The sequence below is a fragment of the Vanessa tameamea genome, chromosome 20, assembly GCF_037043105.1.
Source record: "Vanessa tameamea isolate UH-Manoa-2023 chromosome 20, ilVanTame1 primary haplotype, whole genome shotgun sequence".
Taxonomy (NCBI): Eukaryota; Metazoa; Arthropoda; class Insecta; order Lepidoptera; family Nymphalidae; genus Vanessa; species Vanessa tameamea.
In genome coordinates, this window is record NC_087328.1 from 4,840,986 (window position 1) to 4,868,930 (window position 27,945).

Sequence of the window (27,945 nt, forward strand, 5' to 3'; positions counted from 1 at the left end):
CCCTGACTTTAGAATTTTATTCGAGATTTGTCAAAAAAAATCCAGTAGGAGCTTGGCGTTAGAGAGTTAGCCGAGATGGCCCAGTGGTTAGAACGCGTGCAACTTAACCGATGATTTCGGGTTCAAGCCCAGGCAGGCACTACTGAATTTTCATGTGCTTAATTTGTGTTTATAATTCATCTCGTGCTCGGCGGTGAAGGAAAACATCGTGAGGAAACCTGCATGTGTCTAATTTCAACGAAATTCTGCCACATTTGTATTCCACCAACCCGCATTGGAGCAGCGTGGTGGAATATGCTCCAAACCTGCTCCTCAAAGGGAGAGGAGGCCTTAGCCCAGCAGTGGAAAATTTACAGGCTGCTAATGTTAGAGAGTTGCTAGTGTTGTACTGTCATGCCTCGGAATTCACGGAATAGATTATCGGACAAGTCTAGCGTGAGCTCTCTCCGCTTGCATCGTATTACGCCCCCACTGGACAATAGTGACGGAACATACAATGCAACTTTGCACTTTGCATACACACTTGTCAATGTGTGTGTCAAATCAGTCTTCTTGCGTTCGCTATTCCTCGTTGAGGATGGGCGCTGTGGTTGAAGTCTGCCAGGAAGACATTGACGCGTGACCCATTTTATTTAATCTTACGTGCGTATCATTTTAAAATTTTCATATTATTTTTTAATTGTATAAAATATAGGAAAATGCACGTACATTGTTTTGTGTGCTTAAATTTGAAATTAAATTGAATTTTTAAACGATAATATTTACTATTTTTCTCTAACAGTGATTATTAGTTTGTGAGGTTTTGTGGCAATTATTATTAATTGCAGAGCGAGTTTTGCGTATCAGCAACAGCATTATTGCATGTCAGATGTATTACGGTACAAGGGAGATGCAAATTAGACAGAGTTGATGTATCGATACACTGAGTTAGAGGCTATAATCAATTATCAACCTTAAAAATAGGTATCCTGTAAACTACTTAGGTTTTATAATGTATAGTACTTAACTAGCTCAAATTCAAATCATTTGTAAAAAGTACATTAATAAAAAAAACATATTATTGAATACAATATTATATAGACGATAAAAAAGCGTAAGGCTAATACTTGTGTTTTACATGTTGAAAAAGAGTAACTACTGAGTTTCTTGCCGGTTCTTCTCGGTAGAAGAATGTAGAATTTCGAACCGGGGGCAGCTTCACTTAATATAGTTTGTAAAATGACGATTCTAAAGTGCTTGTAAAAGTATACTTGAATAAAGTATATTTTGATTTTGATTTATATATTTTTGGTGATTGCTTACGTTTACGTTCATATAGTAAACTCTGGACACAATTTGAAGATACCACGGCCTGTAATTTAAATATTAATATTTAAAAGAGGTTATTGTTTGTATTTGTAAGTAGGTTGTAATCGGAACTTATGATGAAAGTATATCTTTTCATTGGTAGAAAGCTATATTTTTCCGGAGTGCTACAGAGTATAAATTATACATAAATCATATTGTTTTCTTTTAAATAAATTGAACATGTTCGCAGTCGGCCGGTTCACAGTGTTTAATATATTTAATCATTCTTCATTCGAAAATAGATTCGAAATCGTATATCGATTGTACGAAATTAAAAATTAAACGGCGCTTCATACGTCATTCGTGAATATTTAAAACGAGTTTCGACTTACCGACGAAATATATGATTTTCAATATCAACTTTACGTATGACAAAAATAAATGATATGCTCATAATTATATAATCACATAAATTGACTTATTTAAAAAAAAAAATATATATATAGTTATATTTCCTAATACACGAGTAAAATAAGAATATTCCTACTGTATTTTTTTAATATAAGTAAATAACAACTACCTACGACTAAACGAAGACGAATGGACATCGAACATATTATAAGTATATTTTAAAGATATGTTCGACATCCTATCATGATACAAAAAATATTTCGAATGAAAGTTTACAAATCTGAGACTATTATTGTAAATAAATTATTATAAATGATATTTAATTTAATTTAAGCTATTAGCATTTGCTTTAAAAGATTTTTCATGGAATTCTAGTAGAATTATTTCGTAATTAAGCCCTTGAGCCAAATTTCTATATTACGATCTCAAAAGGTGAATCATTATAATTATATTATTAATTTTAAAATGAATGTGAAACTCTGTTCCTTGTTAGTATAGGCAGTATTTACATTGGTTCAATCACCCTTCAATTTGAACTCAAGAATATTAAGTAGAGCTGTCGAGCAGTAGAATAAACGAAGAATTAGTGGTACATTTAAAATGAAATAAAATATCGCTTATCAAAGAAATGAACTGTAATAACGGTCATTGATGCGCCAAGTTCATAATTCATCTCGTGCTCGGCGGTGAAGGAAAACATCGTGAGGAAACCTGCATGTGTCTAATTTCAACGAAATTCTGCCACTTGTGTATTCATCAAACCGCATTGGAACAGCGTGATGGAATATGCTCCAAACCTTCCTCTCAAAAGGAGAGGAGGCCTTAGCCAGTGGGAAATTTACAAGCTTAATGTTGATGTGCCAAGGCTTCATAAAATTAAAAAATACTTTATATAAGTAAGCACAGCCATCTGGGAATCGTATTATGTATAAATACAATTGTTTTAAACGTATATCTACCGAGAACATGTACTATGTAAGAACGTATATTGAACAATTATTTTATTTAATTAGTATTATTATTAATTTACTCTCATTTTGTATATTAACTATTATGTTTTAAAGTTGACTGGTAGAGTATGCATTAGCTTAAGGCGTTGCAAGTATATACACAAATAATAAATACCTACTAGAAATCTCCTCTCACGCTTTTTCACTGCAAAGGGAAAATTCTCAATCTAATGCAAACACAAATATGTCTGCTACAGAATTTATTTTACTTCCAAAATCCTTGTAGGAAACTATCCATTTCCGTGGTCGCCATTTTGAAAATATTTTTCTCAAAACAAATACTTGATTGAGTTGGATCAGCACTGAAATTTGAAATAGAGATCTAGACCCGACAAAGACTTGATACATAATTATTAAAATAATAATTTTGTTGTCATTTATTGCCTAACTTGAAACAATTTTAATAATTTTCAACAATATATTAACATACGTTAGTTTTTATCAATTATTTTTATATAATAAATGCTTAATTTTTTGTGGGTAAACTACGTCATTTCCTTAATAAATTATTTTTTAATTTTTGCTGTAATACTTATAATGATGATTATTTTTCTCCTCTGCCTATAAGCGTGTTAAAAACATATATATTAAAAAAAAAAACAACAATGGGTTTGTAAAGATAAAAACAATGCACAATTTTGTTATTTTATCGAAATGAATAATAAAATTAAATGTGATTTCCAATAATAGTTATTTGACCAATAAAATTGAGAGAGATAAAGTTGTAAATACAAAGATAGATACAAGAGCTGGTGGCGCGAAGCCAAGAACGAAGATTTACAAAACACTTAATTTAAAATTTTATCACATAGTAAAATGTTGTCGTGCCTTTTAAATTAAAGAAATTTTATGTTCAGCGAAGTCTAATAAAATCTCGACTTAACTTTTTCAGATTCCTCTATGTTCAGTTTTATAACTAAGTAATTGGTTTATCTTTAACGACTAAATAAAAACGCTGCATTATACAAAAACGTCCCCCCGTCACGTCTGGTTGTCTATCTGTCCGAACGCGATTAACTCAAAAACTATCGGACGGATTTTAAGGGTATAAATAATTGAGGTTTTTTTTGTACTTACTGTATAAAAACATAGGAATTAATTAGAACTAACACATTAAATCATTGGCGTATTTTATTTATTTTTATTCTTGTGTCATTGTGTATAAGTTCATTGACTGCAACAAGTAATTTATTAAAACGTTATTATATTATTTAACAATAACGATAATAATAATTATATAAATATTTATTAATTACAAGTAGTTAATCATACATATTCACCAGCACATCCCGCTTCACACAAACAGTTATTTATATTAACTAGTATTTCATTCAAAGCAACCGGTCATCCCTAGCATTAGATCTTTCATTACTCTGGACTGGCTATTCAAATTGCTCTAGGCTCAGCTAAATTGAAATATAGTACTGACACACACACATACCACAATGTAGCATTTGGTGTTACGAAATAAATCCTCGTATTGCACCTTGTATACGGTGTGACTGTAAATTAATCGTCCATTTTAAACTTTATAGCTTTTGTAATAAGACTAATCTTTGGGTCACTTTATTTTAAAATTAATAACCATTTAAAACGGAATATACTTAAGATGTAGTATTTGCAATACATTAAATCTAGAATTTACTCCATGCTACTATATTCATCATTGGTATTATTTATCATTAAAATTGGTAGAAGTTGCGTTATTATGAGGTATATTAACTAATTGTCATGGCGTTGGTTGGAACATTAATCGTAACAGACGGCGAGATACATTTATACAGCATAGTATAAAAACTAGATATGTATTTATTTGTTAAGCGGTGTTCAAGTATATTAATCTCAAATAAATGACATCGATCTACATTCATTTTTTATACGAATAAATAATCTTAATAGTTATGAAGTAATATAAGAATGAAACCAGTGTCAATTAGTGGTGCAGTTGTGTGAAAAACCGGGCGTTGCCCGTCGGTGACCGCCTCGCTGATGATCAAGTCTTGGACACATTAGTGAGGAGCGTCAGAATGTTTATTAAAAATATTATTTGAGGGTATTGCAAAGTATTTTTTTATATTACTTAATTTGTTTTAATGAACTTAATAATATTTTATATATATATAATATTTTATGTATGAATATCGTTTGTGCATCTGTTAGTGATTGTGTATTATAAACGACTCGACCGATGTAGATCATTGTGTGAATACCCAAAATATTGGACTACCGGCGACGGTGCATTAGACATTATTAACCTTGTTAGATTCAAATTGGTGTCGCTTTTGCTTTTTTTAATTTATTAACAAATTGTGTATTTATAGACAGAGTTAATTTTTTTTCATCATTAAATTCATTTATTTAGTGGTTAATGTCCCAATTTGCAAATGCTTTTATATTGCTGCTCAAAATCTTCGTGTAGTATTAGTTTTAATTTTATCAGTCTACCTTCTAAATTACTATTCTGTCGTATTATACTGTCTGAGTTTATTTCGATGATTAAAAAATATTTACTGAATTAACTAAAAAGTTCGATATTGATTCGATGATTTTGGATTTGCTTCTTATTCACTTTTTTTTTTAAAATATAGAATCAAAATTTAAATCGTCTTCATCCTGGCGTAGTCACGATTGAGATTTTTCTCATAATGTTCACCGCTACCAACGATTGTCAGCTAATCGCATCCACAGTCACATTCAACCGTAATCAATCATGCCACGAATGGCTAGTCAATGTCTAGTTTGATAAATTTTCCCACAGAATCCGTGCCGAGAAAGGTTATTGTAGGAGTTAAGAGATTTAGAATTCCACATAGGTTAAGGATTATTGTTACATTATTTCCGAGTACATTTCTGAAGATTCCCGCTGGGTGAAAAAAAAAGGATTTTAGAATTCATCGAGAAATTTCCATTTAGTTAGCTGCTCTATTTAATTCCATTTGTTCTATCGTGTTTATAATAATTTGCGTGGACGTTGAATGTGGATAATATTGTTTAATTATTCTCTGGATACGATTTAATTCCCTTAGGTAATATTATGTTAAGCAGAATTAGACTTTATTTAACTGAGTTTTAAAATCACATTTGAATAATTGTTTTATAATTTTTTTTTCGTTATATATGGATTTTACCAACTAAAAGTTTTTCGTTTATTATTTGAAAGTAATCATTCTCTCCCGCTTTTATTTTTCAAATACATTTCTCGGACGGACGCTTTGTTCGGCGAAGGCGACAAGATAAATATGATAATCGAGTTGATTATTACTCGAAACTCGGATACGGTCTTATATACAGGTATGATGCCACAGGATGATGATATGCGACTGTCACAGGTTGTCAATTTCTCGATTTTTTTTAAAAAACCTATATTTTTTAAACCTATATTTATAAAAAAAATAATTCTTATTTTTCTGATAACCCATATCAATTGGCCTATCGCCCATTGCCGGCTTGACGTTGATTTCTCGCACACCCTGTATAAGCGTATGACATTTTTATCGCTACCAGAATTATTTTGTGAAAAACCAACCTCGGGATCTAAGATGCTATGTCTCTTCTGGCTGTAGTCACACTGGCTTTTACACCCTTTAAACCGTGACACAATAATACTATGTATTGCTGTTCAGAGGTTGAATATTTGATGAGTAGGTGGTACCTATTCAGACGGGTTTGCACAAAGCCCTATCAAAAAGTAAATACATCGCATATAGACTTAAACACATTATACAGACTTTTTTAATGATGCAATCGTCTTCTTCATCCGGAATACCGAGAATGATCCAAGTAAAGTGATAAGGGCCCCATAACGTCAAAATGGGCCCTAAAGAACAGAAAGGTCGTGGCTTTGGAAAACCTGGCTCGAACAAAGGCGCAAAGTTAGTATTGGAATTCAAAAACGAAATTAACGAAGGGAAATAAAAAATAAGACGAAAAATGGAACTTACTCGTGGAACTCCTTATAGTTATTTATAGTAAGAAAAATAATAAAAATAAACAGAGAAATCTCTTTGTTAGTGTTGTTGGGAGACAATTTATTATATCTCCACAAGATATCAACCGTGAAAAGAAAACATCATTTCATCTTAAAGCAAGCCTTAATATTTGTAAAGAAAATTAGTCTGGTGTTATACTTGATATCGTGTTGCACGTGTAACTGAGGATGCACAAACAAAATTTATAATATCGAGGACGCTGATTGGTTGACACATGTTGTGAATAGTATTTTCTTTGTTGTTGTAATTTTTATTTTAGAAAGGACAAATATATGGGTAACCTGGTGGTAAGTGGTGACCGTAAACTGCCATTGCAAAAAGGACAAACCACTCTGTACACTCTTAAGAACCGAGTATTGTTTGACGTTTATTGCTCTGAAAATTCGGTTGTAGTGCGCTTTATAGTTATATTATAGTTGTTGCTTTCATAGCGACCAGCTAGTAGCCGACATTTCCTCAAAGTTTTTCCCTCATTCCATTCGAATGCGACCCAATTTTCTATTTCTCTTCGCGACCTAGTGGGGACCTTTTCTCACTTCAATTGTATTGTAAAACGGAGAAAAGTTACTGGGATTTTATACGGAACACTATCCCGATAAACTTTTATGGATAGACTCTTCTGATAAGAGTATTCAGTAAAATAAATATAGTTTATATAACATGAAATTATTATGTATAAAAAACAGTGTGAAGTACTTTAGAGTTATAAAACAATAGCGTGCATACTTTGAAATGAAATGAATGAAATGAAATGAAAATGAATGAACTTTGATACATTTTACGACCAAATCTTACAATTTATTTTCTTGAACATTGTCAAGAGTTATTTAGCTAAATATATATACATACTAGCTGTTACCCGCGGCTTTGCCCGCGTAGAATATGAATATATTTACAAATTAACTTCAAATATTACGTTCATGTAAGACCTCTTTGTATACCACATTGGTGTGTATTTCAGCCCTTAGCCCTTTAGAATATCCAGAAACGCTTAAATTCGAATCAACACACTTTTAATCGGTAGCCCAAAAATAAAATTTCGTGCTTCTAACTTCAAAAATTACAGTCTTCCAGACTAACCTGTAAACGGATTGTTAACTCAATTTCCCTCCTTAGGCGTAAAATATCCAGAAACGCTTAAATACGTAATTACTCATTTTTAATCAGTATCAAAAATAAAGGTTCATGTTTTTAACTTAAAAAATGACTGACTCCCATAAAAACTTTCAACCCTTATTTCACCCCCTTAATGGTAGATTATCTAGAAACGCTTAAATATGTATCTACTCATTTTTGATCAGTATCCCAAAAATAAAGTTTCATGTTTCTAACTTAAAAAATTACGGATTTCCATACAAATATTCAACCACTATTTCACCCCTTTAGGGGTAGTATTTCCAAAATTCGGATATCGTGATATGTTAGTTTATAAGTATACAGACTAAAATATAAGTTTTATGCTTCTAGTCCTAAAAATGACAATACTTTCAACAACTTACAACCTTTCATCCCCCTTATCAACCCCTTACAGCAATTTTTCCAAATAAAAAGTAGCCTATGTCCTTTCTCAGGCTCTAGACTATTTGTGTGCCAAATTTCATTTAAATCGGTCCAGTAGTTTTGGCGTGAAAGCGAGACAGACAGACAGACAGACAGAGTTACTTTCGCATTTATAATATTAGTATGGATTGTTGATATCGGCTCAAATAAGCATTGAATTGTCTGATTGAAATGTAGGAAAACAGGACTAACCGGCAGTCTCAAATGAATTACATGGTCAATTATGATGTGTATATTTTTCACTGTTTTTCTTCATGTCAAAGCTGCAATAGAGCAGTGCAAGGCCATCGGTTATGTATTCATGGTTTGAAAGTGGAACGAACAAATGTTTCTTGCAATCGATAGGATATTAACTGCGATTGTGTATGAATACAGTATCAAACTATAAATATATGGATAAACCTTTTCTATCTCCCCAGTTAAGTATAGTTTGAAGCTTATTCCAGTACGATGCACGTTACATACATACATTAGCAGTCTTGTCATTGGCTGCCTCCTTAATTATACATAAAATACCAAACATAAATATACTAAATGATACGTCGAGTCACTGATGAAAAAGTGCTGGCTACCTCAAATAAAAAATAGTCACTATATATACATTCCGACGAAAACCAATTGGAAGCCACTCGAATCGACATCGGAAATCTGATCAAATTTGCACAATTCACACATCAAACGTATGCACTAATTTTGAAGTCGTTTCAGTTTGTCAAGTAGCTAGCTCTTCATTTGCATCTAAATAGCTGACGTCAGCATTGACGATAAGGGGAAGTGAAAGAGACTGTTAATAAAATTTCATGACGTGGTGGAAAGGAATTCTCATGATAATTCGAAAAACCGATGGCATTTTGCAATCGTTTAGTGATTATCATTAAATGTTAAGCCAACATTTTAAGCTCTATGAGTGCATGCCATTATAAATAGCTAAAGGTAAGTCATGAAGGCGGAGAGGTATATGCCAAGTGTTAGTAAGACGTCACGGTCGCTGATAATCATTGGTGCTGTAAGAAATATTAATCATTCCTTAAATCACCAATGTGGCATCAACCTTAGCTAAGATGTTATGTCCCTTGAGCCCGTAGGTACTCGATGAATATTATATCGGTCAAGTACGAGATCAAATGATTTTGTCCAATATATTTAAACTCATGGCATTAATAGCATTGGTAAAATCAACAACAAAATCAAAATCGAAATATACTTTATTCGAGTAAGTTTTTGTTGATTCAAAGTGTGCTCGACTTTTGAATAAATATTTTAGAGAACTATATTAAAAGCTATGATGATTGAGAATGTAGATTCTACCGAGAAGAACCGGGAAAAAATTCATTAGTAACTCTTGTCCAAAATTTAAATACTATGTTATGTTAGTTAAATACATAATTTATCCTGCCCGAAAGTGAACAAGTATTACCTTTTTACCATTTATGTAATCTTTTGTTGAATAATTGCCTTATTTTTCTTTTAACATATAGTTTCAATTTATGTATCAGTAAAGTTAACTACCCAGCGATATGCTATAGATCTCTTTAGTCCTATCAGAGTAAGTCTCTCTAATACGTAATAGCTATTAGCGAACATGAAGGAAATAATAAACCAGTCAGCGACGGTGACATATTTTTCATTTTCAGAGTATTCTCTACACATCCCAACAGACCAAAGAAAACCGAGTATAAGTAATATTTGAGAATAATAATAAGTAATAATAAAAATAAAAAAAATTATATTATTGCAGAATATCCATTTCGTTGTAATTATCTAATGTATAAAGGATTTCCTGAGACCCGAGTAAAGCAGTTATTTTACTTTATGTTTTGGGCGATGACCAAATTGAGTTGTATTAACAAGATAATTCGACTTTCACTTTTAAGACAATAAGTGGAAAGTACTGAAATTTTAATTTAGAGCCATTTTGAAAAAATAAATTAGTGGCCGATATTTTGTCATAGTTAGCAGTTCACAGTTACCTGGGGTGGTGCTACTGAAACTCCTATCAAGGAATACTACTCATCTTATGCACAGCTTGTTTCGCTCATTTAATTTGATCTAATTGTCAAATTTCATAATCTTCATGCGATGACAACTGACTTACAATGATACGCCGTTTTGATACGCGTATCCTATCAATTTTATAATTTTTATAGTCAATGACACATATTAAATTCCTACATTTCAAACTCGTGTTCTGCTGTGAGATTCGAGTTTCTTGTTACAGAATAGCCCTACTTAGTAAAGTTCTGACAGCTATTAATATTGGTAACTGCTATGTAACAACACTCCGTAATATATTTTAGTCCTGATTGACCTTAGGGATACAACACTAATATTCTTGGAATGTATATTTACATATAATTAAGCAATAAATTGTCATATGCATTGACAAACTTGATTAGTACAAATACTCACACATATGGAAAGTCAGTACACCGTACATAAACATATACTCATCCATTTGTATATATGCATACATATTAACTCACAAGCACGCACACATGAACTTATTTCTATCAGAATTGTTACATTTTATATTTGTTACTTTGCGTACATTCTCTACATAAACACAACCAATAGTTTGTACAGTTAAATTTTAAACGTTAAAGAGTATGACACTTTTGTTGCACATACATACGTATTAAAAAAATCTCCATCGGGTGTATATTTTACTTCATAATATAATACTCAGTGATTAAACTTCATTCCTACTCCCATATTCGACAAGGGAGCCATGAAAGCTGTTTCCCATTCATAAAATACAAAGATATCCGAAGATACGAAGATTTTAAAATGCAAAAGCTTAAAGTAGCTATTAAATTACAGCACACAATAGGTCCACTTCCATTAAGGTCCCGTGACACGATTTAAATTCTAGTTAGTTTTAGTATGCAAATATACGGGGTACCTATGCGTGCTTTGAAATAATTTAGCTTTGCATTTAAAAGTGGTTGAATAATTTTATCATTGTGTTATAAAGTCATTAGAGAGTTGATATTATATAAATCTGGTTTAATAGTGAAGTAGAATTTCAATGCAACGTTTTTGTGTAACGTTTAATCGAAATGTATTTGACGGTAAATATTTTAATATAGCTTTCGTTCTTAGTATGTTGATGCTGTGAAGTTTAGTTTTTTGATGAAAACAAAATAAAAGTATTTAGTACAAGTCACGGTTAGTAAGTATCTCACGATCCGCCTCTATTTTTCTGAGGATCTGTAGATCATTCACACAATGCTGGTCTAATGTTGGTGGTGGCGACAGATGCAGATTAGATGCAGATTTCTGTCCGACCCATGCAGATTCCATCATGATGTTTTGCTTTGCCGCATCGCACGAGGTGAATTAGAAACACAAATTCAGTACCTACAAAAATATCAGTTGTGCTTGTTTGGGTTTGGACCAGCAATATTTGTAAACTAATAACATAATTGTAAAATAATAACAGCTAGTATAATATATCTTCTGTACGCGTGTTTGTAATTGAACTCCTCCCAAACGGTTGTAACTACTTCGCTTAAATCTTTGTATGTGGTTTCTTAGTTTATATTGGACTCAGTAGATGGCGTTGCTGTCGCGGAGTAAATATTTATTTTTATTTTAGCCGGACGAATGCTGGGCTGTTAGTATAAATATACAACTGATATCCTTATTAGTATATGTAATATATAGATAAAAATGTACCCTTGAAATATAGTAGTATGAATGATAAGCTGGCATTTATTTTATCCGACGTTTGAATTTGGCCATATAAAGGGGAAATGTTGCCAGTATTTTGGACAGTACCTCCAATCCAACTACTCAACTTGAATTATTGTAATGATATGCTGACACTGTTACATTCTAACGAACGTTTGTCGTATTGCAGATATTTGACGCATAGTGTGTTTTTTTGTGTAACGCTTGTCACCATTTTTTTCATGATTCATAATATTTTTTTCTGTTCAAGTTCCGAGTTATTTGTGCAGGCTTGTTTTTAACTTGCAATGTTTGTTTATCAGTTTAAAACAAATCAGTTTTGATAACAATGTTCTGTTATGATAAATACGACCCGATTCTACACTTGATGTTCCAGTCGAAGGAATTCGTCACGCTTCGTGCGTCGTGTTCCTTCGACTGTGTGAATAAAATTTGATTTAATTTTTTTTTTATGTGTTTTTTTTATTTATACAATCCGGCTAGGTATATGAATCCTCTCCAACTGGTGGGAAGTGGTAGTGGAGTCCAAACGCGAAGACGACCAGTACAGTCAGCGAGAATGAACTGTATATTTGGTAGAAACATTTAATAAACATTCATGTTATTTTTTACTAATTTTGGCTTACTATTTGATAACACCAATGTGTTTGTGACACAGGTATTTCCCTATGCGTTGTTAGACTTGTAACAGAACGATTATATCGCCTGTTTCTATGTAGTAAATGCACGTACAATATGTGGAATATGCTATTGTGGATTGTTGTTGACAGCACGATTTATAATGAAAAATTTTAACATTTTGTCGTAGAAGCATAATTCAAGAATTGTGTGATATGTTAAAATAAAAATATTTTTCTAACATAAATTACATTTCCTTTAGACTGATCTTCAAAATATGCCTTCTTTACCTAAGTATTTATTATCTGTTCCAAATGCTGTCAGAATAGGGTCTTTTGAAATGAAGCGCCTTACGATGCCATCGCGCCTGTAAATGTAGCCAGTTAGTACAGTCAGCACCGCTAATAATTGTATTACGTGGCTTCTGCCCGCAGATTCCTGCGCATACGAGAACCGAGCGGTTTAAACCTAATGTTTTAGTTAGCCGATGTATCGAGCCATTGCTAGGCATAAGCTCTATTACAAATTTCATCCAAATCCGTCCAGCCGTTTTGCATGATTGAGTAATCCACACATAAAAACATTGGTATTTGTAAATAATATTTTTTTAAACACGGCGGGCGACCTCTAATGTTTAATAAATGTAGGTAAATAAAATTATTTTGAGAATATTTGTGCTAAGATTGCAATAAGAGAATTAGCTGATTATTTATTTTTATTTTCAACATGGTCCTTAATTTCTTTAACATATAAAGATATATATTTTTTTATACTTTGACAGTTATAGGTACGTGTTTACGTACGTACATTATATATGAGTTGTTGCAATTTTTTGGAATGTCTGCTTATTTGGAATTCTTATAAAACCAATTTTACTAATTTAAATCAACGGATTGTTTTTCTGACGCTACACGTAAGAAATATATCACTGTCACGCAACATTTCAAACGTTTCGAAGCCAGCGTTTATAACAGATAATATATACATAGATATTTAAATTTTTGCTCATAAATCGCGCTCAAGTTGTACTAATTGCTTAATTTCTGCTAATTTATGTTTTATTCAAACGTATAAATATGAATCTGTTTGAATAAGATAATATTTTTTTAATATTATTAGGAAGGCATAGACAACAATATGCTTATAATTACACTAGGCCATTCTTTTGACTGACTCGTTGGTCTAGTCACTAGTGATATAAGTTTACTTGGGGGTAGGGCTTTGTGCAAGCCCGTATGGGTAGGTACCATCCACTCATCAGATATTCTACCGCCAAACAGCAGCACTCAATATTGTTGTGTTCCGGTTTGAAGTGTGAGTGAGCCAGTGTAACTACAGGCACCAGGGACTTAACATCTTAGTTCCCGAGGTTGGTGGCGCATTGGTGATGTAAGGAATTGTTAATATTTCTTACAGCGCCATTGTCTATGGGCGGTGGTGACCACTTACCATCAGGTGACCTATTAGCTCGTCCGCCCACCGATTTCATAAAAAAGTCACCTATTCCGAGGTTTAGGTTCGAACTCCAAATCGGCCGATAAAAAGTTATTAGGTTTTTCTGTCTAAAAATATTAGTAACCACTACAACACAAAAACGACCTAAACGACCCGAAAGAGCCAGTCGTGTCGGATAAACTCACTTTCTGTTTAACAGTAGATACATAACTAACTAGTTGAACAATATTCTCGTCTGTCAAGAACCAACCTACTATAATGAACTGTAATTTAGATCATTCACTAATGTATTCACCCGTATCCTCTTTTTAAACCTATACGTAATTTCAAATATTCCCAAGAAACGATGGATGGATTGCGTGAAAGACGATATGGTTAGAAAGAATGTTAATTGTGAGATGACGTCCGACAGAGAAGTATGGAAGAAGAAGACATGCTGCGCCGACCCCAAGTAAAATTGGGATAAGGGCAGGAGGATGATGACGTAATTTCAAATATGTTTGAATGTTATAAAACCTATTTCGACGGAGAATTGAATAATACCAGCGACATGTAGATAGCGAGCGAATCCAGCTCGAGACACTTAAAAGCACTTTATTTTCAATTTCACGGGTATGAATAAGATAATTTGAAATTATTACACGAAATGCTCGCAAAAATGTTCGACTTCATGATTTATTATCCGGATTGTCTTGTAATATTATATGAATTTTAATTATATTGAGCTGTTTGGTATTTATTTTAAAATAGATAGATAAAAAAAGAGTACGTATCGTGGTACATCCGCTTGGAACGAGTTTACAACAGTAACAACATGTTCCCACTACTGGGCTAAGGCCTCTTCTTTCTTTGAGGAGAAGGTTTGGAGCTTATTCCACCACGCTGCTTTAATGTGGGTTGGTGGATACACATGTGGCAGAATTCATCACCGAGTACGAGATGAATTAAATTATAAACACAACTGAAGTGCATGAAAATTCACTAGTGCTTGATTATGTCTACTATAGAGTCTGTATCAGCACTAATTATCAAGTTTAATACATGACTAGACTTGGTTGATATTTAATTTTCTAAATAAAGTTGCGTTAAGAACCAATTTTTCTGAAATCATATTTAAAATTTATGACACAACTAATTACAGACATAAGTTGATTAATAAAACAAATACGTTAAACAATAAATATAGGCACTTACTTAGTTTTTACTTATTAAGCGCGTTTATCATTTTCTTAAGTAACGACATTGTACTTTTTGCAGATGATACATCCCTTGTTTATAAGCTCGACAGAAAAATAAACAACTATGACGTTGTAAGCAGTGCTCTGTCGCGGGTTCTTGCTTTGCTTGACATAAATATTTTGGGCCTAAATGCAACAAAGACCAAATGTATTTCGTTTTCCCTGCCAAATATCAAGCCAAATTCTTCTGCGGTTACGTAACGTAAATCTGTTTATTTGAGAAGAGCAACTATGCAAGTTTCTTGCCGTTTCTTATCGCTGGAGGTTGCTTTCCGAAACGGTGTTAGTATTCAAATATTGACGATTCAAAAACGCTTCATTGTGAAGTTTACTTGAATAAAATTTATTTGATTTGAATAATTTTTCATGTGTTAGAAATCGGGGTCTCTAGTTTAATATAGTTCTATAACCTATAAAATAAAAAGTTATTTAAATATAGTTACTATTCTAAAGAAAATAAATAGTGCGTAAACTCCTCATCTTTCGAAAAGCTTTGTTCTAATGTGGTGGATAGATATGGCAGATTTCCATCCGAGAGATGCAGTTGTTTCACAATATTTTCCTTCACCAACGAGCACGAAATTAATTATAAGCAGAAATTACACTAAGTGTAATAATTGAACCTGTGGTCTTACGTCAAGATCCATTTTATACACTGGGCCATATCAATTCTTAAAGGCTCTTCCAAATTTATGTGTTCTTTCTATATAATATAACGGCAATTATTTATAATGATGCCTCTTTGTTTGGAGTTTAAATTATGTGCATAATTTGTATTTAATGACAACCACAACATTTTGTGTGAATTGTAGGTTTATTGTTCAAACTGAATTTAAATAAATTTAATTCAAGAAAACTTTTTTACAACCACTTTAATATATAGCGTAAAGCTATAGACTTTGTACCCAATCGTATCGTTTAGGTAAATAGTAAACAGACTGTTATGCTACAGTTGACAATAATATGCTATAATTGACTTATTAGTTTCGGTGTGATTTTATTTTATAGACTCTGTGTTAGCTTTGAATTCGAGACGAAAAAGAATTGCCGAAAAAGGGTTTTACTATTTCATTATTCACATTTAATTTTAATTTTAAAAAACAAGTATTACTTATTACTGCGCAGCATATTTTAAATTGTAAATAGAAGAAGCGAAACTGAAAAAGCAGCTCGTACACGCCTTGATATCACGAGACATTAGAGGCGACAGTTAAGGCAGATAAAAAATAAAACAAAAAATATAAACATAACATAAACATAATCAGCCTGTAAATTTCCCACTGCTGGGCTAAGGCCTCCTCTCCCGTTGAGGAGAAGGTATGGAGCATATTCCACCACGCTGCTCCAATGCGGGTTGGTGGAATACACATGTGGCAGAATTTCGTTGAAATTACACACATGCAGGTTTCCTCACGATGTTTTCCTTCACCGCCGAGCACGAGATGAATTATAAACACAAATTAAGCACATGTAAATTCAGTGGTGCCTGCCTGGGTTTGAACCCGAAATCATCGGTTAAGATGCACGCGTTCTAACCACTGGGCCATCTCGGCTCAAACAAACAAAAAATAACTGTTACAAATACACAAAAACGGTAAAGATAACAGGAGGATATATAATACGCTGGAATACAGTCAAAACTAACAGTCGCCTACACATTTCTAGTAAAGTCGATGTCTCACTTAAATATTTATAGAGCAAAATACTGCAAACATAAATGCCTAAGATTCAATTGACAAAATTAGGGCTATAGGTTAACTGTGAAAATGTGAAGCTTAACTGAAGATTGTGGGATCAAATCCAGGCAAACATCGTTTTTTAATGAGTTGAATTTGGACGTTTATGGGCAATTACGTCACAATTTTAAAAGTGAACAAATTTCATACTACTTTTAAAAAAATATAGCCACAATATATATATGGAAATGTCGGAAGAGTTTAATTGTTAACATATATTTCCGTTCGATGTATTTGATTTATAGTTGAACTAGCTATCCGTCCCGGGTTTACACAAATACAATAACAAAGCTTTATATACAACATTTATATTCATAAATAAAACGTAAAAATAAAAATTCTTGTTTGTTAAAATGTTAAAATTCTCGATTTTTCTCTACTATTAAGAATGTATTATATATTTATAAAAACCTTCAGCTTGAATCACTCTTTTATTGAAGAAAACAGCATTAAAATTCGTTGCGTAGTTTAAAAGTTCTAAGCGTACAGACGGTGGGATGCGACTTTGTTTTATATTATGTAAAAGATTTATCCTGGATTAAGTATTTAAAATGATAATACAAAATGTAAACAAGTGGTACAATTTTATTTAAATCAGTCAGTTAATATGGTTATGTATTAAAATGTTGCTTTTGTAATAAATATGAGGTCTTTGTGATTCAAAATGACTTGGTTGTAATTCATATCAAAAAATATTATGCGGAAATCATTAGAAATGTAAACCTCTATTTTGTAAAGGATTATGAAATGTTACAAAACGACAGTACATTATTTTCTCAGTTGAATATATTTTCTTGTAAATATATTTTACTTCCTACCTTTACAAGTGAAGAACCCAAAATTGCTAAAGTCAACAATGGATTTAATTCGTCCACAGAGTTCATGCTTCAGGATTTACGAGGGAGCGACAAAAAGTGAGCACAAAAACACTCACAGACCATTAAACTACAATACAATGTAATAACATCATCCTTTGTCAAGCAAGCTTTTCAAATAAAATAACTTTGTTGTACAAAATATTCTGCCACAATCCATACTGATATTATAAATGCGAAAGTAACTCTGTCTGTATGTCTCGCTTTCACGCCAAAACTACTGGACCGATTTAAATGAGATGAGACATAGGCTTTTTAATCGGAAAAAAGTGCTTTAAAAGGTTGAAAAGGGGGATGAAAGGTTGTATGAAAGTATTGTCATTTATAGAACTAGAAACATAAAAGTTATATTTAGGCTGTACACTTATAAAATAACATATCTTGACACCCACTAAAGAGGGAATTTTGGAAATTGTATATATATATATGTATAATAAGCGTTTCTGCATATTCTACTCCTAAGGGGGTGAAATAAGGGATGAAAGTATGTATTAAAGTACGTAATTTTTCAAGTTAAAAACATGAAACTCCATTTTTGGGATACTGATTAAAAACGATTAAATGCGTATTTAAGGGCTTCTAGATATTCTACTTCTAAGGGGTTTAATAGAAGTTGACATTCCGTATACAGTTTAGTCTGGAAGTCCGTCATTTATGAAGTAAGAAGCTAGAAAATTTATTTTTGGGATACCGAATAAAAATGATTTGATATGTATTCAAGCGTTTCTGGATATTCTACACTAAGGGCTGAAATACAATGTGATATAAATTTTGGTATATATTGACGTAAAATTTTAAGATAATTTTTTAATTAAGTTAATATATTCATATACTACGCTAGCAAAGCCGACGGTAAGAGCTAGTAATCTATATATATTTAGAGAAAGATTTATTAATGCCAAGCTAACATCGGTTGGGTTCTACCTAGAAGAAGTATTAAGAACTCAGTAATTACTCTGATTCACCAAATGCAATTGATTTGTCAGTTATTAACAAATCTACAGATTTGTTAATTTTTCATCCAGTTTCTTCATCCATTGATCAAGTATTTTAACTTATTGAGTGTCGAACTAAATGTTACTACGTACGCGTAGTAATTGTGTTTTATTATTGTGTCACAGACATGTTGTCTCTGCCTTTGTATTTTTTATTTTAGTGAGTACATTTTTATCACTGTTTTTAAAAACAGTTACTAAACGTATGTAATAGGGAACAAAATATGATTATTCCTACAATTTCTAGAAAAAATATATTGTGTTTTACGCATCAAAATAAAAACGTATTAAGAAACGATATCTATGTTTTATTTTCTTAAAATTTACTTCATAAAGCATTCAAGCAGCCAGATTATAAATTGTTTGAATATCTCTTTTCTGTGGGTCGTATTAATATCGGCTGTATAAGCCGTGAGTAGAAAGACTTAGGATATTTTATCGTAGTAATCTCTAAAATATACTTTAACAGGCGAGCTTCATTCTTATCAATTAATATACAGATTTATTTGCAAATAGTATATAGATTCTAAGTTGTAAAAACTACAGATTGATTCTATAGAATTCAATTGTTTCTATAACGTAATATTCGTTCTCTATTTAAAAATAAATTCTTTCCTATACATTTTTTCCATTATAAACTATAACAGTATAGAAACTAAATAACAATACACTCGAATTTCATATATTTTTTATTTCACAGAATCATGTCCCTGGTTCCGCCGGGAGGCGGGGACTCCCCGAGCCCGAGGCGTGCCGTCAGTCCACTGTTGGAATCTCGACGGCCACATTGTACTTTAGCGTGCGATTACTGCGCCGCCATATTGGAAGACAAATTTAGACGTATGTATCTCTAAAGCGTTTTTTTTAAAGATATTCCATCACCGACAGTTTTGTTAAGTTCAAAAGGTAGCTCAAGACTTTAAGATCTATGGGGCCTTTGGACTTAACTTACAAATTGAAGTTGTAGGACACCCTAACAAGTTATAGTTTAGGTAAACTAATTGTTATATGTATGTATAATTATATAATTTCGCTGTGAACAAAAAATCAATCTTTACAATAAAATCTCAATGTTCATCTTGAATCCTTATTCTCATTAAACCCAAAGAGGTTTCATTTCAAATACAGAAATAAAACAATAATAGTTACATAATTCACATAAAACATGTCCAAAAAGTTCAACAAAATAAAAGTAACCGAAGATAAACGTCGAACATATTCATAGAAATATATTAATAAAATGATATATTCCATGTACCATAAACTATGTAATAAAACTGCATGCAACAAGTCCGTCGGTTTATAAAATACATTCAAACACATATTCCAGGGGGAATGTGTTTGTACGAAGTTTTCTTATTAATGTCATGTTGCGTAGCGTCAAGTTTAAAACAGCCGTACAGCAGACATGTATAACTTCGATAATTTATTACCAACAAAATATTGAAGCTGAAAATGTTCGACTATTTATAACGAAATATATATTTTATATACGGCACAATGAAAAAGTATTTCACGAAGTATTTTATATGTATGTCTAGATTCTTCAATTAGATAGAGCATTTACGCGTTTTAAGTTAAAAAATGTTGAGTTCACTTGAAACAAAAAATACATTTAAATTTTCTTCATATATTTACGATGGCGTAGTTCCACATTTTGTTACTTTTTATGTAAATGATAATGATAAATAAAATACATTTTATGTAATGAATGAAAATACAAGCAAATGGTAGTTAGTGATCCTATTCGGTCATAAGTACTGTAAGAAATAAAAATCACTTCACACTAAACTTTTTCATATCACAAAAAAGATCTGGTCACAAACTAGGCGGGATCGTAAATAGTTCCGGAGTTAAGTAAATGATTTGAGAGCGTTTAGCCGTCTGAACCATTTTTCACGAGTAAACGAGAAAATCTGATATTTACAAGTAAACTTAATAAAACGTAACAATGAACTTTTGGCTGTTTGCCAACAATTTGCTAAATTTGGCAAATTGTTTTTTTATAATTATACTTTTCGTAAATAATAGTAATATATGTAATTCAGTTTAATGGTAGGCGGACGGGAAAATGGACGGATGGTAAGTGGTCACCACCGCCCATATATGTACATCGGGGCTTTAAGAAATATGAACTATTCCTTCATCGTCAATTCGCCACCAAGAGAACTAAAATGTTAAGTCCATTGTGCCTGAACCCTGATTCATACAGCTTTCATACCGATAAACAACAATATTAAATATTGCTATTTCACGGTCGAATATGTGATAAGCGGCTGGTACCTACTCAGACGGGCTTGCACAAAGCCCTACCACTAAGTTAAGTTTTCACATAAAAATAGTTCAACATATTATGTTTTTTATCTTGCTGCAATATTAAATATGTACATGTAGAAAATATATGTTTGCTGAAATTACTCAGTTGGAAGAGAAAGTAGATTGTAACATAATATTATTGGTTTATTAACCAAGCAAGGACCAGTGAGTTGTCAGTTGTCAGTTTTTCATACACTATGTATTAGAAAACTCGCATTACAGAAAAATATTGTGAGGAAATATGTTTGAGTCGAATGATATTATATTGGGAATGTGTTGCAGAGTATTCTTGATATACTTAGTTATAAATGTACATTTGCGTGTTTATAATTTTTTTTCTCGCTGTTCAGAAAGTAGGGCAAAGGTTTGAAATATTAATTACTGCAGTTAATTGCTTAGACTTATATTTGTCGTACATTTTAAAGGTCTCTTCAAAGCAGCCAACAGCAATTCAATTAAATATAATTTTTCATGGAAAATGCAATGTTTTAAATTGATTTTTTTTTTTATATTTGATTTTTATTTAAATGATTCAACTTTTTCTGGTATGTCGTCAAAATATATAAAATGTTAATAAATTAATCACATTTTGAATACAGTTTACAGAACAAACCTATGTTTTATAACTACGCAAACATTTCTTATCGGTACTTTAGAAATCGGTTGCTTAATGAGAAAATTAACCATCTAAGATGGCTCAGTGCTCGTACAAGCCTACTTTAATAAAGTATAATTTGATTTTAATTTATGTAGTTATATTAAAGTTACAATCATTATCATATACATTTATTTAAATTCTATACTTTCCAATAAATTAATAAATAATAAAAATGGTGTTCGTGTTGAAAGATATTTTCAAAAATTATACGTCACAACAATAAATTCCTTTACGAAAAAAGTGTTATATACAGGGTTATTGGTAATTCGACGTATTCCCGTTAGGAGGTAATAAGGGTGACTATTTGCGATAATTTTAACCCCATATGCATTATGCAAAAGTGAACCATTTTTGAGTTATCGCGGTTTTTAGATTTTTTCAAAATAAGTCGAAAATACATCTTCAAAAATTTATTAAAAAAATGGGGTTAAAATTATTGCAAATAGTCACCCCTATTACCTCTTAACTGGAATACGTCGAATTACCAATAACCCTGTATAATTTAATTTAAACGATTACGTTTTCCTTTTGCCTAATATTAAGAATTTTCAGGTAATGCTGACATGCGTAACCGCGGTACGTCTCCCTTATCAGTGTCACCGCGCCAGTCCCTTACGGGTGAACCACCTTGGACCCTCCCAGATGACGACCGACCGGATTTCTCAGCTTTGAAGGAAAATATACACAGAATCAACAAGTATTAACCAAATGATATTTAATCATAAATTAATTTTTATTAAAAAAAAGTTTAGTTTTTTCTTATAAGCTTATTGTTTTAAATATTTATAATCAAAACCTACATTTCAGTAGTCTTACCACTAAGGAGCGATCTCCAGACAACCTTGTTTAAGGCTTGAATCAAAGCCAATAATTTGAGTTGTGTGAAGCAATAATATAATTTGATTTATATATACTTATCGCAGATATAGCTTATTTATATAATAATGTATTAAGTATATAACAAAATAAAAAAATATATATTGTATAAAGAACAGCTTCCGAGGCAAAGAGGAACGTAATATTCGTAACATTTTTTTTTATAAAGTTGTGTTAAATACGATAGTTTTTAGTTTTTTTTCTATTAGTCTTTTCTTGTTCCAAGTAACTTTTGGAGTTTTCTTTTTGTACTTTACGTTTTTGTCTTTTATGGTTCCGTTTTATTTTTTTAATTTATATTTAAGAGCATTTTTAATATAAATATAATTTAAAAGGGACTGCGAGACATCGACACGCTTGGATATGCTTTTGACACAAGTGGAACAATATGCAAATAATTTGGAGGCTTTGGTGGAAGAAAGAACGTCCGATTATTTGGAGGAAAAGCGAAAATGCGAGGAGTTACTGTACCAGTTGTTGCCAAAGTAAGTATTATAGTAGTCGTTAAAAATGTTGGTAAGTCTTAAAAATAGAATTCGTGATTCTTCAACAAATTCTTTGTTTTAAGTTTCAGTTCCTTATAAATAATTTGGCAGAAGATCTACGATATATCCAAATATCTTTATTCCTACAAAATATCCAATTTGGCGATTGGTGACTATGTAGTATAATTTATTTTTATTTCACTTAAAATATACTTCGGATTCTTTAGTCTTTAGAGCTGATATTACTCAGTGATTAGAAGGATTTAGAAGCCCCACTGAATTTTCAAATGCTTAATTTGTGTTTATAATTCATGACGAGCTTTTCGGTGGTGAAAGAAAATATCGTGAGGAAACGCGTGTGTCTTATTTCAATGACATTCAGCAAATGACATGTGTATCCACCAACTGGTATTGGATCAGCGTGGTGTAATAACCTTATCCTTAAAAGGAGCCCAGCAGCACATTCACAGGGTGTTACTTTACTTTTTTTTCTTTAGTCTACATAAAAATATTTCTCAATGGTTTTTTAAAAGTTCACTTAATTAGTAATTTTTGTAATATAAAACTTTTTTCATATTATTTTACCATATCTTTAGAAATATAAACTCAAATTTAGCAATAATATCAGGTAAAATTTAGGTTTATAGCGAAATCATTAAGTAATTACTTACAACGACGCAGAGAGTTCGAAACCCGTGTCAAAATAAATCATAATGGATTGGACGTGTTTACGACTAAGCGAATTAACTAAAAACTGACGTCTATGAAAACATTTACATATTATGGCCGTAATCACACAAAGTTTAACGTGAACACACGATGTCGGCAGTGAAATCGAAAAAATGCCCGTCGTGATTACTTTTCTCGATTAATCCCGCGATAGATCCCATAGGACTGGACACGATCGCGAACCCGTATTGTGTTATCAGCAAATATTGATGGATTTATAAATACATTACTTCGTAAATAGCTCTTCATATTTTTGGAAACACAAATAAACAAAAAACTATTACAGATAAGCGATGTTTAATTTTATTTAATATTCAGTTTTATCGATTTTTGAATATGATAACCTCCAAACAGATTTACATAGGCCATTGCACTCATTTTTAATATAAATTAGCAAACGATATAGGAAACATTATAGAGTTCCAATCCAACATAAGCTATGGCCCGAAGCTTGGGAGTTTTCCCAATAGACAAAAGATGCAATATTTGATAGATTAATATACTTATTAGACAAGATAATTAACCGCTAATTTTATTTTAGATCCGTAGCTTCTCAACTTATAATGGGTCAACCGGTTATGGCGGAGACGTACGATCAAGTGACAATCTACTTCAGCGATATCATCGGATTTACGCAGTTATCAGCTGAATCTACACCTCTCGAAGTTGTGGATCTGCTAAACGATTTGTACACCAGCTTCGATTCGATAATTGAAAATTTTGATGTATATAAAGTAGGTCATTTTATATGATGAGATTAATTATAAAAATAAATTGATAAATCTAAAATTAAGTTTTTTTTTTTTTATTATAATATTTGATTACACTTAGGTGGAGACAATCGGTGATGCATATATGGTAGTATCTGGACTTCCAATGCGTAACGGTAATCGTCATGCGGCTGAGATCGCGAGTATGTCATTAGCATTACTTCGGGCAGTCAGAGTTAAGACTGTTCCACATCGGCCTGGAGAAAAATTACTTCTGAGAATTGGGATGCATTCAGGTTTGGAATTAAATGAATTTTTTTGTTATATGTTTAGTACATTTCTCATAACATAGTTAAACTTGAATTTATGATCGATTTCATATAAACACTAATTTTCCCGTGGCTTTTTTTTGGTAAAACTTATAGTTATGATGGGGAGTTGAAAGAGGTTAATGTTTTTGTTTGTCTGGCTTAATGTTATAATATAGGAATGTATTTTCACGAAAATAATAGCTAGCGTTGAAAGTAAGGAAAACCTTAACGAGAAAACTTCCTTCGGCATTATTTGCAATCAATTTTATCGTAAATTATCAACTTGTCACAGGTCCCTGCGTAGCTGGTGTTGTGGGTTTGAAAATGCCACGATATTGTTTATTTGGAGATACTGTTAACACGGCATCTCGGATGGAATCTCACGGGGAAGCACTTAGAATTCATGTCAGTCCTAAAACAAAGGAAGTTCTTGACTTGTATGATTGCTTCGATTTGGAATGTCGAGGAGAAATTACAATGAAGGTAAATTCAACATTGTACAAATAAATATACAAATTTTACTTTTAAAACTCTAAATAGTTCAAACATAATTATAATTAATTTCTTTTAATTAGAAATTTTGTTTTAGGGAAAGGGTAAAATGACAACATATTGGTTAATTGGTGAAAGGTCAGCTTCTTTCATAAGCAACACCTACGAACAAACCAAATACAATGAAAATACAATCACTAATAACCCCAGCATCACTTTTCAAGGCCCAGACAGCCCTGCATCACACTCACTCACGCACAGTCAAAGCCCGGAAAGGAATGGAACAAAAGAAAACACAACTAGGCCGACGGAAATATTAACAGAGAGAGATCGCATCAAACATGAGATAGCAACATTCGTTGCCAAAGATCTGATAAACAACATAGACAATGCTGTGCGAGAATTTAGATTGTCTCAAAGCGCTACTTTGGCTTCGGCGCAAAATATTAACAAGCCCATATGTAATGGTAATGAGAAAGGCCTAATCACTCCGACGTACGATAAAGGGCTTGTTATCAACAAAGGGAAAGTAAGAGATGTGGTGAACAGATTCAATAATACGATCAATACAACAAACGAAGTTAAAAATACCAAACAGAAGAGTATAAAAAGTGAAGACTGAAATGGTAAACGATGAAATTATTTGCGTTAATTTCTTTTAATCTCTGGAAAGAGTTCGAATTTTCTGATTATTTATTTATATATATTTACAGTAGAAATTAATCAAAATAGTAATTTATTATTGTAGTGCAAAGCACCTAAATGACTCGATGGTCTAGTCAATAATTAAAACTTGTAATATGTACATTATCTAACTATAAAACTATTAGTAGTAGTCTTCATTGTGTGGGTGATCTAATACCTACTCCGAATTTTAGTATAAGAAATATAATAACACAAATTATTCTAGATGTTATAAAATATACACTTATTTAAAATTATATTTCTACAATAGAATAAGATGACGCAAAAGCGAATAAACAGAAAGCCGTAGTGAGAATTATGTGTTAATATAAATTTAATCAGATTATAAATGTACTTTGTAATATTAGATCCTGTAGTGTTTTTACTGACCTTTTATACTTCCGTACTTTTAAATCCAGTGTTTACTTAAACTAGTAACACTCATAACATACATTTAATATTCCATGAAATCAAACTAAAACCTTTTAAATGTGTAGAATTTGTCTTTACGTTAGTGTCTTCATCGCTTCTAATAGAAGGTATGTATATAAATTATAATGACATTTTATCAGCTTTAAGCGTTAACCTTCTTTTAGAACATGACTTATTTTTAATGTATAGTAAATTAAATTAGACAATGAAGCGAAAGTCATAGCAACATACTCGTTAGTACGTATTAGATACTAAAAGTATTGGGTAAAGTAACTTATTTGCTTTAAATCTCAGCTTTACCGTATAGTATAATAATATTGTATCTATTTATAGTCTATTCCAATCAAAGAATGAAGATAAATAAAACTTAGATTTACGTATTTCATGTGATTTGCTAATAGCTCAGCCATATTGTGTATTACTAACAGTTCTTGATTAATATGTCTTTATTTATAATACAACACCATTCCATTCAACTACTTATATCCAATTTAATTTAACTTTTAAATTGTCAATAACGGCTTCGTGTACTTTCAAAACGCCATTTTTCCGCAGTCCACAATGAATGTCATGGACTATTCAAGTTCTCGACCAATGATATTGCGTCAATTCGATGTCAGATGTTATTGGCTTTTGTCCTCTTGTGGTTGGAATAGATTGTATTTCTGATAATTTGTGATTTTTATTTTAATGTTTATATTTCATGTTTTTGTTGCATTTAAATAGATTATATTTAAGTCAGTTTATAACTGTTAGTGTAGTCACTGTTACTGCAATAAATGTTTAAGTTTTTGTAGACATGTTTAAAATTTTTAGATTCTATTTGATGTAGTTGTAGGCGTTTAATTGTGATAATGTTATTGTTATAGTACAAGATTTTTATAAGAGCTGTGAATTAAATCTATATTATTTTAAATGATTTCATGTTTCATTATAAATTAGTTACAATCTGTCAAACCACAAATAAATTGAAATTAGATTAAATAAATGTTTAATGTATTTTGTAGTACTTTATTTCCTAATTGTTAAAAAAAAAACCATTCTGAACACAAAAATCGACAAATCTTGAATAATAGAGACAAGAAGCGAGATTATTTTTAAATTCTGTTAGGAATTAAATTAATTATTTTTCTCGCGATCTTTGAAATAGTCGTTATAGTAAATCTGGAATGAAAACATGAATTTAAAAAAAAAACGAAATAAAAAACAATAATAACACGAAAATTATTCTTGGCATGTCGGTGTAAAACAAAGAATTTGACATAGTTTTCTTGGTGGTAGGGCTTTGTGCAAGCCCGTCTGGGTAGGTACCACCCACTTATCAGATATTCTACCGCCAAATAACAGTATTGTTGTGTTCCGGTTAGAAGGGTGTGTGAGCCAGT

At 31.7% G+C, this 27,945-nt stretch overlaps 2 protein-coding genes across 2 annotated transcripts in view; one reads left to right on the top strand and one right to left on the bottom strand.

Annotated features, from left to right (window-relative positions):
- Dhpd (Dihydropterin deaminase) overlaps positions 1-3,659 on the bottom strand; it is a 159,131-nt gene extending 155,472 nt beyond the window's left edge. The window contains exon 1 of the mRNA XM_026641798.2: positions 3,649-3,659. The gene's annotated coding sequence lies outside the window, so the exon portion shown is untranslated. The remainder of the gene's footprint in view (positions 1-3,648) is intronic.
- Positions 1-26,968, top strand: part of LOC113401769 (atrial natriuretic peptide receptor 2-like) — a 54,390-nt gene extending 27,422 nt beyond the window's left edge. Inside the window, exons 2-8 of the mRNA XM_026641792.2 lie at positions 19,568-19,707; positions 22,394-22,538; positions 23,053-23,202; positions 24,473-24,665; positions 24,763-24,937; positions 25,245-25,435; positions 25,542-26,968. Coding sequence (XP_026497577.1) covers positions 19,572-19,707; positions 22,394-22,538; positions 23,053-23,202; positions 24,473-24,665; positions 24,763-24,937; positions 25,245-25,435; positions 25,542-26,066 — 1,515 coding nt within the window. The 5' untranslated portion in view covers positions 19,568-19,571 and the 3' untranslated portion in view covers positions 26,067-26,968. The remainder of the gene's footprint in view (positions 1-19,567; positions 19,708-22,393; positions 22,539-23,052; positions 23,203-24,472; positions 24,666-24,762; positions 24,938-25,244; positions 25,436-25,541) is intronic.
- The last annotated feature ends 977 nt before the right edge of the window (positions 26,969-27,945 follow it).